The sequence below is a fragment of the Sorex araneus genome, chromosome 2 (assembly GCF_027595985.1).
Source record: "Sorex araneus isolate mSorAra2 chromosome 2, mSorAra2.pri, whole genome shotgun sequence".
Classification (NCBI taxonomy): domain Eukaryota; kingdom Metazoa; phylum Chordata; class Mammalia; order Eulipotyphla; family Soricidae; genus Sorex; species Sorex araneus.
In genome coordinates, this window is record NC_073303.1 from 297623454 (window position 1) to 297637743 (window position 14290).

The 14290-nt window shown below is 38.2% G+C and overlaps 1 protein-coding gene across 1 annotated transcript in view; it reads left to right on the forward strand.

Annotated features, from left to right (window-relative positions):
* CCDC39 (coiled-coil domain containing 39) overlaps positions 1-14290 on the forward strand; it is a 58742-nt gene that overhangs the window by 37644 nt on the left and 6808 nt on the right. The window contains exons 12-14 of the mRNA XM_055126469.1: positions 1498-1635; positions 5177-5385; positions 13566-13689. Coding sequence (XP_054982444.1) covers positions 1498-1635; positions 5177-5385; positions 13566-13689 — 471 coding nt within the window. The remainder of the gene's footprint in view (positions 1-1497; positions 1636-5176; positions 5386-13565; positions 13690-14290) is intronic.

Here is a 14290-nt window from a genome sequence, read left to right on the forward strand (position 1 = left end):
GGGGTTGCTCCTGGCTCTGCACTCAGGAATCACTCCTGGCAGTGCTCCAGGGACCATATGGGATACCAGGGATCGAATCCGATTTGGCCACGTGCAAGGCAAACACCCTACCTGCTGTACTATCACTCTGACCCCCAAGAGAACTATTTTTTTTCTGGTTAAATGTTACATAATTTTTGTTGTTCTTCAAAAATGTCATTTTCAGGGCCCAAGAGATCGATAGGGTGCTTCCCTTGCACACAGCGGACCAAGGTTCAACCCCCATAGCACTGCATAGGGTCCTGAGTACTCCTAGAAGTGATTCCTGCACGCAAAGCCAGGAGTAAGCCCTGAGCACCGCTGGGTGTGGCCCAAAACAAACAAAACAGTTCATTTTCAGAAATCACAGTCCTCTTGTTGTCCTTACTGCCCTACTGATGCTGAAAAGAAATTAAGGCAGTTGGAAAAGAAGAGGAGGCACACAGAGAGAATGACAGGGAGAGGGGGGAGGGGAAGAGCTCTTAGAGTTAGAATACTTTGGTTTAGGTACCCAGAGGGGACTAAGCATAAATCTTATTCTGGGTTCTGGGAAGGAGAAGGGATACAAAGTGGTATAAAAGCTAGAAGACTGGCATATAAGTATGACCCACTTATAGATGTAATGGAACTAACTACTTTCTGACATAGTCATCTCTAGCAATTTGTAATTATGTACATAATCATAACCATAACAATAATACATAAGCACGTATAATAAATACCTAACTAAAATTTGTTAGTACTCCGATTAAAACTTCTTTAAATTTCCCCATGAACAAGGCAGGTAGGGCCTGTTACCATCTCAGTTTTAGAAATGAGAAAACAGGATGAGTTGGGTGCCCACTGTGATTGGCTAATATATAATTAAAGCTCTCTGATTCCAGAGCTTGTACTGGTCATGAGGACCTTATGCTTTCTCAGATTGCTGATGCCTTTACCCTTCTGGAACTTGAATTGAATCAAAAAATGAACCTCCAGAGTGATGAACAGTGAATTAGGCTCCTTCTTCCTATTTCTCCCCATAAATAATAATCACCTGAATAATTTCAGGTTGATCTATAAGCAATACATAATATTTCCTGTTGAACTCAGATTAAATTTAAAAATATCATTAGAAGCTCAAAGTGAAGTTTTCATGTATTCATGTGTATGAGAAATATTATAGCATTAAGAGTGAGATTTAGGGGCTGGAGCGATAGCACAGCGGGTAGGGCGTTTGTCTTGCATGCGGCTGACCCGAGTTCTAATCCCAGCATCCCATATGGTCCCCTGAGCACCGCCAGGGGTAATTCCTGAGTGAAGAGCCAGGAGTAACCCCTGTGCATTGCCGGGTGTGACCCAAAAACCAAAAAAAAAAAAAAAAAGAGTGAGATTTAAAAAGTTTGATTATGAATATGTAATGAGTGTTAATTTCTATGAAATATACTTAGTGACATGCATTTAACATTTTATGTTTATATACTTTTCCTATATTTACAGAATGATCTTTACTTTATCAAGAAGTCAAATGCTAAAAATTTTGATGAAAAACAGTCCCTCTTGACCAAAATAAATGAACTAAACCTTTTCAATGACACATCAGAGAAGGAACTTAAAAAAGTAAAGACTTTGAAACAGGTATGATGAAATCACATACGTACATAATATAAAACCTGCATGCTTTTGATAATGCAGAAAATAGAAAAATTAGGGAATTTGGGGGGGGTTGTCAGGGCATGGGGGCTCACCTGGTGGTGCTTAGCCTTAACTCCTGGCTCTGCAATCGGGAGTCACTCTTGGAGCTGCTTGGGGGACCCTCGGAGGTGCCAGGGATGAAACCCAGCTTGGTCGTATGCAAGGTGAGTGCCCTCCCTACTGTACTATTGCTCCGGTCCCTCAAAATAGGGAGTTGACAAGAAAATAAGTCATTGTCAGCTCTGCATGCAAGAGAAAGTATCAGTGTACATTATTTCCTTCATGTCTTTCAAAGAAAACTGACAGGTGAATTTAAATATTTTATGAGCTGGAGAGGTAGTGCAGTAACTGAAGGTGCTTTCCTTCATGCATCCAACCTGTGTTCTGGCCCTAGCACCTCATACGGTTCCCTGAGCCTTGCCCTGAGCACAAAACCAGGAGCAAGCCCAGAGCACCATTGTGTGTGCCCTGAAAAAAAACTAAATCTTAGTTTTAGTAGTTAGTAAATCTTAAAATATTTTCAACATTTTTTTTTCTCAAAAATTCTGTATCCCTAAACTGTTGTTTTCAGGGATGGGGATGTGCTCAGTGGTGGAGCACTTGCCCTGCATGTTTGATTCCTGGCAACACATGTTCCTCCAAACGCCTGATTGGCAGTAGCTCCTGAATACCACAGGGCGGTCCTATAAAGATAGAAGCATGTGTGTGTCATGTGAATACATATTAAAGGTCTCCTATGATTCACTTCATGAAATTACAATTTAAACATGGCTTGCTTTTTGGGTGTGTTTATCTCCAGTTTTTTGTTTGTTTGTTTGTTTGCTTGTTTTTGTTTATGGAGGTGCTCAGAGCTTACTCCTGGTCTGTGCTCAAGAGTGACCCCAGTGCGTAAGGGACCACAGGTGGTGCCAGGATGAACTGTCCTGCTTGCATGCACTGCAAGCACCTTAACTTCTGCTCTCTTTTAGGCAGTGTTGTCATATACAGTGCATGTGTGTCATAGTACAGTTGCTCAATTAATTCCTAGAATAAATTTCTAGCTGTAAAATTATATTTCAAAAAGAACGAAGAGTCCGGAGAGCTAGTGTGTGCAAACATGCTCTGCATGCAGGAGGTCCAGCTTTGGTTCCAGGCACTACACGGAACAGCGGAACCAGGAGTAGCCCCTCAGCACTCCTGGGTATGGTCCCCTCCACCAAACGACCCCCAAAGACAGAATATTTTCAGTTTCTTGAAATTCTTTTTAAAATAGGTTTCCCTCTATACGGTTTAATAAATAACCCCACGAGCCAGATGTAAGCATTCTTTCTATTTTACTGCTAAGGCTAAATATTATAATTTTAAAAGGTTGCCAGTTTGGTGGGAAAACATAGGCTCCCATTGTTTTCATTTGAGTTTCTAAAATTGCTGATATTTAAAGACATTTAAGCACGAAATTTAAATATATCTAAATTAAAGTGTGTATAACATTTTTTCTATTATGTTCTGTAATTTTTCTTTTTCTTGTTTTTGGATTTCTGGTTTCTCTTTGGACCATTCTTCCATTGGAGACATTATATATATGTATATATGATATATGTATATATGTATGAATATATGTTATTATAAACAGTAACAACAAGCCTCACAATGGAGACGCTACTTGTGCCTACTCGAGCAAATCGATGAGCAACAGGATAACACTGATACAGTGATTATATACATATATACAGACATATATATGTATATATATAGGGGCCACACCCAGCTCCGATTAGGGCTTACTCCTGGATATCAAGGAAACTCTTGCTAGAACTTGAGGGACAATGTGGGGTGTCAGGAATTAAATACAAGGCAAAAACCAAGTACAAGGCAAAAACTCTTCCCGTTTCCCATTGTACTATTTCTCCAGCACTTATATTTTTAAGTTGCTTTTAAATTAATAAAGATCTCCATATGTAAAAATACATATGTTGTATTTGTCACATATATTTATCACATATATTATATTTGTCACAATATATGTCACATATATTGTCAGTATTTTTCATGTTATTAAATTTTAATTCAGTTTTGATGTAAAATAATTTTTAGCAGAAATGTTTGTACCCATCCTCATGTATTTTTATATGTACAAACTTCTTGGTCATCTTGAGAATCAGACAAACATATTATTTCTAGTAGCCTTACTGGTTTAATCTCTTACACTGCTTACTTCATTCACCTGGAATATATATTTTGCTACATACAAGGTTAGGTATACAATCCTTTCTGTTGGGGAGGGGACACATCCAGCTGTGCTCAGGGTTTAATTCTAGCTCTGTGATCAGGGATCCCTCCTGGTGGGCTCAGGGGACCTTATGAGGTGCAAGGGATTGAGCCTGGGTCTGGCATGTGCCAGCAAGTACCCTATCTGCCATACTATCTCTGGCCCCCAGGCATATAATCTTTTCTTTTTCCTCACAAGTATATAATTTTCTCTGGTTACAAAGATATTTTCTGAAGCAGTAAAACCTTGTGTTCTGGAGTTGAGATTTTAGCAGCCTCTCCTTACTCGTCTTTCCCAACGATTGGAGGCTCTTTCAGGGTCAGGGGGATGAGACCTATTGTTACTGTTTTTGGCATATCGAATACGCCACGGGTAGCTTGCCAGGCTCTACCGTGCAGGCAGGATACTCGGTAGCTTGCCGGGCTCTCCGAGAGGTATGTATATATCTGTATATATCTGTATTTTGGATGTGAATATGCCACAGGGAGCTTGCCAGGCTCTCCCAAGTGGGCAATAGACTCGGTAGCTTGTCAGGTTCTCCAAAGGGGAGAATTAGGCTATAGGATCTATAACGCTGCTAAAATCTCAGGGCTGAGTGTAATAGAGACGTTACTGGTGCCCCCTTGAGTAAATAGACAAAGAACGGGATGACAGTGATGCAGTGTGTTTTGGAGTGTTTGTTTTTAAGCTTTCTATTCGGCACATTGATCTGTTTTGTACTCTGTCAAGTAAACTTGTGTTGGCACCGAGTGGTCATCCATCATACTTGATGTACTTTCTGGATCTAGTGAATTTCAAATATTGCAATAAACTTTTAAAATAAAATTTTTACTGTGAAACTTTAAATTGACTTATAATAAAAGACTTGGAATAGCCATAAACACATTTCTTAAAATGAAAATAAAAACCAGGGTTACAGGTAATATCAAGCTAAGTGTTAACTGGTATTACCTTGGAAGGAAAGAAAAAGTTGTATTTTCAAATTTGACTTTTTTTGTTTTGTTTTCGGGCCATGCCTGGTGGTGCTCGGGATGTCCTTCTGACTCTGTGTTCAAGGGTCATCTTGGCAGTACTCTGGGCATACTATATGCAGTGGGGGACTGATGTTTGCAAGGCAAACTCTGTGCTGTACAGTTTCTCCAGCCCCGAGTTTGACTTTTGTAGCAATACATAATTAACTTTTAGATTTTGCTTTAAAAATAATTATTTCAATACTTGTTGGTATTGTTTTGATAGGATTTGATGATAGAAGACAATCTTTTGAAACTTGAAGTTAAACGCACTCGAGAGATGCTTCACAGTAAGGCAGAGGAAGTTCTTTCTCTGGAAAAAAGAAAACAGCAGTTAAGAACAGTTATGGAAGAACGGCTAGAAGAAATTAAGGTTCACAAAGCAATGCTTCAATCTCAAATACGATTAGTGGATCAAGAGCGGCAAAACATAAGGTGATAATTAGAATCTTAAAATATTTCTAAATCTATATTGCAAACCATAATATCTAAAATGAAAGAGAAAAAGAGAGAAGAGAAGTGCTACAATAGATACAGGTGGGGGTCAGGGTGTCTTGGAGGGGTGGGAGAGAAACTGGGGACACTGGAGCTGAGAAATTACACTGGTGGAGGGACGGGTGTTTGAACATTGCATGACTGAAACCCAATCATGAACAGCTTTGTAATGCTTTATCTCATGGTGGTTCAAAAAAATAAATAAAATATCTAAAAAAAGAAGTGGCAAGTTATGTAAAGGTGAAACTATTAGTGAAATAAAATTTTGAATAAAAATAAGTAAGTTGAATGTAAAAAAAAAACTATTGCTAAAACATTTTGAAAACTTGTAAGGTTGAAGTTAGAAAAACTTTCCCCATCACCTTGATTTTCTGAAAATAACCTTGGCTATTCTTTCGTTCATCTGAAAAAAAAAATTGATGTGTAGGACATTGTAGGCAAATGCCTAGTTTCCCTCTTCCCCTAATACCCTGCCTGTCCATTGGCTAACTCCTCATTCTCTCTGTTCTCTTTTTTGTGTCAGATTATTAATTTCCTTGGACTATATTTTTGTGCATGGTTTTGGGTAAGGGTCCAATAGCATATTTGGATACTTAACAGTATCCAAATAAACAGTATCTTATAAATAAGATAAGTAGCTGCATTTTTGGTAAATATCCCCCCTTCACACACACACATACACACACACGCTCGCACACTTTGTTTACTGTGGTTTACAAAGTTGTTCACGATGATTTGTCACAGGCATTTAATATTCCAATACAATCCCACCACCACTATCAATTTCTCCACCATTGTCTCCCTAACCACCCCTCAAACCTGTCCGCAGAGTTGGCCCACAAATAGCTGCATTTTTGGAAGCAAGTTTCCCCTAGAGGTTTTGCACATCTTTTATAAGATTTATTCCTGGCCAAAGGATAATATTTATTTATCTGTTTGTTTGTTCTTGGGCCACTCCAGTGGTGTTCATGAACTACTCCTGGTTCTGTGCTCATAGGTCACTTCCAGTGGAGTTTGGGGGAAACATCTGAGTGCTGGGAATTGAACTGAGGTCAATGGCATACTAGGAAGCACTTTACCCATGAACTGTATCTCTCATTTTTCAAATGTACTGACCCTTGCTCTTTGAGTTGTCAAATTCCATTGTATGCGTTTATCTCAATTTGCTTATATGTTACCTGTTGACTAATATTTTTTTACAGTTTGGGAGTATTACGGATTTAGCTGCTATAATATATGCATTCTTGATATGGATTTCTGAGTTCTTTTCTCACATATGTGAGAGCCATCATTGTTACTGTACATGGCATATCGAATACGCCATGGAGAGCTTGCCAGGGCTCTGCTGTATGGGCAGGATGCTCTTGGTACCTTGCCAGGTTCTCCGAGAGAGAGAAGTAGACTATAAGAGGTTCCAGGAGCTTTGTTTTATAGTCTCTGGATCTTGGCCATTGATGGGATTACACGGCACCAGGGGTAGTTTGTGGGTGTGGCTGCCGAGCTACTGGAAAATGGGGATCTGGGTGGAGAAGGCCGAGTCCCAATCCGAGCAGGCTTGGAGATCTCAGCCCTGGGTCTCACACACCTGGGTTCCTCTGCCAGTTCCTTCATGCATGAGGCTTGTCTGAACGTGTGGAGAGTAAGATTAGTAATTAAAAAATAGTAAGTAAGATTAGTTTCTATAATTATTTCTTTACTAAAAGGGATAGAATTTTACTTCAGTAGTTTCTCTTCACTGCTTTCATATTGTGTAGAAATCTCTGATTGATATTTTTAAGTTGGGGCTGGGGAGATAGTTTGAAGGGCTATGGCACATGGCCCAGAAAAGGGCTTTTGTAGGCAAGAGGCCTGTGTTTGATCAGTGCACAGTTCACTGAATGAGGTGTTTGAACAACATTGGGTATAGCTCAAAAGTCAATTTCCTTCCCCAAGTAGTCTTGTTATTAGTTTTAATATTGCATCTCTATATTTGAAAACCTAAAACTTAAAACTTATTAACTTGTATTAAACTGTATAGCCAATTTCCAGAAATTATTTCACCCTAGCTGTTTTAATTGATTCATCATTGGTTTTATCATCTTGTATATGCTTTGTCTGTCTGTTCTCTTGGAATCCTATTTAATTTCTATGGAATATGGTTTAATATTTTTTCAGGAGATGATGTTTTCTGAAAGTTTTTAAACCTTGATTGTTTAAAATGTTTTCTTCTGGCCTCTGTTTGAATTACACTTGAATTTTGAGAGCACTGTTTGATATTATTCTAGGTCACAGAATTGAAATTTTTGAGTCCAGTTTCATTTATTTTATTTTGTAGGTACTTTTTTTTGTTTGTTTCCTTTCTGGAAGTTTTGGGCAGTGGCTTTTGTTTTATTTTGTTTTTTAAAGAAGTTTATTGGATCACTGTGAGATACAGTTACAAACTTGCATGATTACGTTTCAATCAAACAATGCTTGAGCACCCATCCCTCCACCATTGCACATTTTCCACCACCATTGTTCCCCGTGTCCCACCCACTCCCTCTCCCCCTCCCACTCCCTGCCTCTGTGGCAGGTACAATCCTTCTAACTCTCTAATTTTGGGCATTATGACTTGCAATACAGATACTAAGAGGTCACCATGTTTGATCCTTGGTCTACTTTCAGCACTCATATCCCATCCTGGGAAATTCCTCCAATCATCATTTACTTAGTGGTTCCTTCTCCATCCCAACTGAATTTTCCTCCTCCCCACCCCCACATGTGGGGCCAGCTTCTAAACCATGATGTGATCTCCTGACCCTTATCTCTATTGTCCTTAAGTGTTAGTCTCATATTATGCTACATGATATTCCACAAATGAATGCAGTAACTCTATGTCTGTCCCTGTCTTTCTGACTAATTTCACTTAGCATGATACTGTCCATGTCCAGCCACTTAATATGCAAATTTCATGACTTCATCTCTCCTAACAGCTGCATAGTATTCCATTGTGTAGATGTATCAGAGTTTCTTCAACCAGTCATCTGTTCTCGGCACTTGGCTGTTTTCCAGACTCTGGCTATTGTAAACTCTGCTGCAATAAACATACAAGTGCAGATATCATTTCTACTGTTTGTTTTTTTTTTACATCTCTGGGATATATTCCCAGGAGTGGTATTGCTGGGTCATATGGAAGATCAATTTCTAGTTTTTGGTGTCCATATTGTTTTCCAAAAACAATATGGACCAATCAGCATTCATGTTGCTAGCTTTCCATTTTTTTTGTTATATTATTAAATAATTAATAATTTGTAATTACTAGTATACTAATTGATATGCATTTCTTTTGAAATTACTTTTTTGGGTGGGGAGGTTTTGGAATTATTCCCACAGGTACTTAAGGTCTACTCCTACATTTGTGTTGAGGGGTCACTCCTGGTGGTGCTTGGAAGAATATGAGATGCTGGGGGTTGAACCTAGCATCAAAACATACCTTCAACCCATTGTGCTATCTCTTCAGTTTAAATTTGGCCCAGTTTTCTCAATACAATGGGAAAGGCTGACTGTAGCCTATGAGTTAATCTATCCCATAAGGGACGTAAGTAGTCTGTACTTTAAAGAATTTTATTATGGGCAATGAAATTTTCATTTCTATATGAAACTGCCTTTCTTCATTTTTTTTTTTTTGCTGGGAAAATTGGAATTAAATCAATTTTACTTTACAAAGCTCTATTTTACTTTACTTTTCATTTCAACGTAAATTGATAAAAATTATCAAAAAATGATAAAATTGGTAGTTTGGGAGATTATCACTAGACCATCATGATTTCTACCATTATCTTTGTTCACTTTGTTTTTTTTTTTTTTTTGCTTTTTGGGTCACACCCAGCGATGCTCAGGGGTTACTCCTGGCTTTGCACTCAGGAATTACTCCTGGCGGTGCTTGGGGGACCATATGGGATGCGGGGGATCGAACCTGGGTCGGCCGAATGCAAGGCAAACGCCCTACCCGCTGTGCTATCGCTCCGGCCCATCTTTGTTCACTTTGAACAGTTGAGGCATGAAACTCTGACGTTCTGTGGTCATTCCTATTATTTATTACCTTGCTCACAGGCTCAGTGATTACCTTTTACTTCTTATTCCTAAGGCTGGATTTTCTACTGATTTCTTTGATGGAAAATGGCCTGTTTTTGCAGTAGTTTTTTTTGTGTATCTTCATCCCTGCACTTCCCACTACAGACTCTCATGAAAATATGGATGCAGAAACTTAAATACATGCTTTTTGCATGGATGGGGATTCATTAGTATATCTGAAAAAATACATTTTCTGCCAAAAATAGAGATAGAGACAGATATTACTACATAAAGATCCAAGGTCAATGAATCAAGAAGATGCAATGTCAGCAACATTTGCTCACCATCACAGGTACACCTAATCATACAAAAGCAATTATTAACAGACCTCAAGGGATACACTGACAAAAACCACAGATAGTAGGGAAACTAAATTCATAACTTCTCACACTAAGAAGATCATTAAAATCTAAAAATATAAAACAAAAACTAAGAATGCCATTAAATAATTAATAAGGTAGACTTTATATATATAGATAATTTTATCCCTCAGATAGATGAATACATATTCTCCTCAGGTGCACATAGGCCCTTCTCAGGATGGAAATGTTGGGATATAAAAGTAGTCTTAGATATAAGAAGACTAATTTCATGTGTCTTTTATGAGTCAATGATATCTTGCTAGGAATTAGAAACAGAAAATGGAAAAAACTCAAATATGCAGAAAATAAACTTTTGAAAATTTCTTGGGTCACAGTGAAGAAATTAAAAGATAAATACCTAGAGAAAAACAAAAATAAGGTGAATGGATTCTCAGACCCTATATTCTGAGAATGCTACTAAGGGTGCTACTAAAATAGGATTAAGAGAGAAATATCTAGCCTTTCACCTGATGGATCCAGAAAAAGAGAAATCAACATAATCAGAAGTAGAAACGAAGAAGATGATACAAACAATGAAACCAAAGAGTTGGTCCTTTGAAAGGATTAACAGAATTGATAACACTCCAAGAAAAAGAGAAAATCATGATAAATGAACTATAAATGAAAGAGGGACACTAAAGAAATACAAAGAAAATTATTAGAGACAACTAGAAATGTTTATGTTTATAATTATCCTAGTAATTCTAAAAGAAATGAATAAATTTTTCAGGCTGAAAAACTGCAAGATTGAACCATGAAATAATAACGAACGAATCACAAATATGATTGAAACCAAAAGATTTAAAAATGTAAAGTCTTTTCAGGGGGGTAAGGGCGGGGGTGATGGGAGAGAATCTAGGAACACTGGCGCTGGGAAATGTACACTGGTGGAGGGATGGGTGTTGCAATACTGTATGATTGAAATCCAATCATTAACAGCTTTGTAAAAAAAAAAGTAAATTAAATAATTTTTTAAAAAAAGTCTTTCTAAGAAGAAATGCCCAGGACTGTCTGATGTCACTAATGGATTCTACCAATCTTTGAAAGAAAGATCCAGTGTCAATGCTACTTGAAATTATCCAAAAAAATTAGTGGTGAGATCCTCAGATACATTTTATGAGGCCAATATTAATTACTTTGACCACCAAAACAGAAAATGAGCAGCATTAAGAAAGAAAACCGTAGACAAAATTCTATAAACCCACAGGTTGATAGCGTACTCAGAAGTGAAAAACTGAAAGCTGTTTTCGTTAAAAACAGAAAGACAACTGTTCACAGTCACTGCATCAATTTATGTTAGTATTGGAAATATTAAAACAATTTGACAGCAAGAACTTAACGAAATGAAGACTGAAAAAAAATGGAACCAGCATGATTTGCAGGTAACATATATAAAAAACCTTCACTCATGAAAAAGGATAATAGAGCACATCAGAGTTACTAGTTGCAAAATCAATATATAAAAATCTGTTGCATCCTATATATAAATTGCGAGAACTCAAGACAGAAATCTTATTTACAATGGTAAATTGTACTGAATAATTTCACCTTTGTGTGAAATATAGGGGATACACAATGGATGATCAGACAAAACAAAAAAGACAAGTCAGTGGATGTTGACAATATAAGATTACCCGAAGAGAAGCAAGTTGCAAAGATTGATTTCCAATTTGTGATGGAGGATGATAATCGCTGTATTTTATTGCATTATTCTAAAGCTTAGTGAGATAGTCATAGGTCATAATATTAATGAAGAATAAGTGCTAAGCTATTAAAAATGTTACCTTCTTGACCTTGCTGAAGTGTACAGTTCAGCTGTTACGTCAATTCACATTGTTGTGCAACAGAGCTCTAGAACATTTTCACCTTGTAAAATTGTTCTCAAGGCTCAGTCATGTAGCATGCGGCAGGAAGTTATTCCATTAAAGAAACCTGAATAATATGCTGTTGTTTATATGTACCACATATACTTTCTCATATTTCCCAACTTTTACTTTTACTAAGACACCATGATTTACAAAGTTATTTGTAGTTGAGTTTTAGACTTACTATGTTTCATCACCAGTCCCACTACCAGTAATATAGGTACATATATACACACACATACACATATGTATACATATATGTACACTGTCACTGTCACTGTCATCCCATTGCTCATCGATTTGCTCAAGCGGGCATCAGTAATGTCTCCATTGTGAGACTTATTGTTACTGTTTTTGACATAGTGAATACGCCACGGGTAGCTTGCCAGGCTCTGCCGTGTGGGCGGGATACTCTCAGTAGCTTGCCGGGCTCTCCGAGAGGGATGAAGGAATTGAACCTGGGTTGGCCGAGTGCAAGGCCAAACGCCCTCTCTGCTGTGCTGTCACTCCATTCTCATATATGTACACACATATGTATACACACAGATGCATATATATATATATATATATATATATATTCATGAAAGTAAACATTGGTAAGCAGTTAATTCTTCAAGAACCTGCTTTCAATTCTTTTGGTTAGTTATGTGAGACTGAGAAATCATTCTATTTTCAGTTTAGCTTATATTTTTGCTTCTCTTTATGGACTACTCTGCTGTTTCCCATAGAAGCTGCACTATTTATTTTTCTACTAGCAGTGCATAGTGGTTCCAATTTTCCACATCGCTGTTAATACCTGTTTTTTTTTAATAGTAGACATCTTAGTGGATGGGAAGTGAAATACTGTTGTCATTTTCATCATTTACATAGAAATTAAAGATAGTTCTCCAGGAACAAGGAAAAAGTGGTTATGGGGCTGGAGCAATAGCACAGCGGGTAGGGCGTTTGCCTTGCATGTGGCCGACCCGGGCTCGATTCCCAGCATCCCATATGGTCCCCTGAGCACCACCAGGGGTGATTCCTGGGTGCAGAGCCAGGAGAAACCCCTGTGCATTGCCAGGTGTAACCCAAAAAGCAAAAAAAAAAGTGTTTATTGAACAGCCTGAGAAACTGGGCTGTGTCACTGCCCCTCTGCAGACATTGGGCATCTTTGCTTATTTCCATGTGGATGGTTAAGTTTGGGGTCCCTCAGCTGTGATGTAAACCTCCTCAGTGTGCCACATTCTTTTGAGCTCTTCCTCACCTCCGTGGGACTTTGTTTGCCCTCTGAGGACCCCGGGCAAGCAAGAAGCCCGATGCTACTTGATAAGCCATGAATGATAAGGCCCTTCTCTCTGGCCCTGACTCTTCTTGTCTTTTGCCAGCATCCACAGAACTGTTAGCTTTCAACTACAGAGAAATCTGAGATCAAAAGTCACTCTGAGTTACAAAACTGAAAAAAAGAAAAGAGAACATTTTTAAAAATTTATTTATTTTTAATTAGTGAGTCACAGTGAGGGTACAGTTACAGATTCACACATTTTCGTGCTTGTTTTTCCCTCATGCAATGTTCGAGAGCCCATCCCTCCACCAGTGTCCATTCTCTACCACCAATGATCCCAGTATCCCTCCCACCCCCCCAATCCCATCCCCCACCCCACCCCCCACCCCGCCTCTGTGGCAGGGCATTCCAGTTTGTAAAAGAGAACATTTTTTAACCTGTCTAGATTTCAGTAATAACACAATATAAATGTCTTCTAGGCTTGTAATTATTTTCTAAAGTGTATTGTCAGTTTAATGTTTCCTTTTATTTTCATATTAGTATTGAATTTCACGACCGACTAAGTAAAATTGAGAAGCTGAAGAACAGATATGAAATTATTACCGTTGTTATGTTGCCTCCTGAAGGAGAAGAGGAGAAAACCCAGGCCTATTATGTAATAAAGGTAAGAAGATTGGCTCTGATCTGGCTCAGTGGTGGAGCATGGGCTCACATGAGTGAAGACCAGGGATTGATCCCCAATACTACAAAATAAAGGTTGTGTATTTATTTGTAAATCTCAATTATAGCTGGAATGGAATAAAGTATTCTCTCTCCTAGCTACTTAGCAGCCAAGCTGGCAAATATTTTTTGGACATAAAATTTCAGATTTCATAGCATTCTAGTAACGACTGCATTTAATTAGGCTCACAAAACTTGCTAGATGAGGATGCTGAAACACTAGACTTACTCTTCCTTACATCTCGACACTCTCCTCAAAGGGGACTTTCCTTATCAGGCACAGGTATGGATCTGGATAACTGAGGGGAAGAGGAATTTGGTGTCAGTGTTAACTATTTTCTGTGTTTAGGTATGAGGAAATAGGGCTCTAGGCTAAATGCTATCCACTACTGGTTTTGTAAATGAGCCACAGGCACTCATATATGCGTTGTCTATGGCTGCATATATGTGACTGGGCACTGGTGGAGGGATGTAAACAAACAGAATGCAAACATGAAAGTTCATAAATTTGTAACTGTAACTCATGGTGATTCACTAATGAAAAA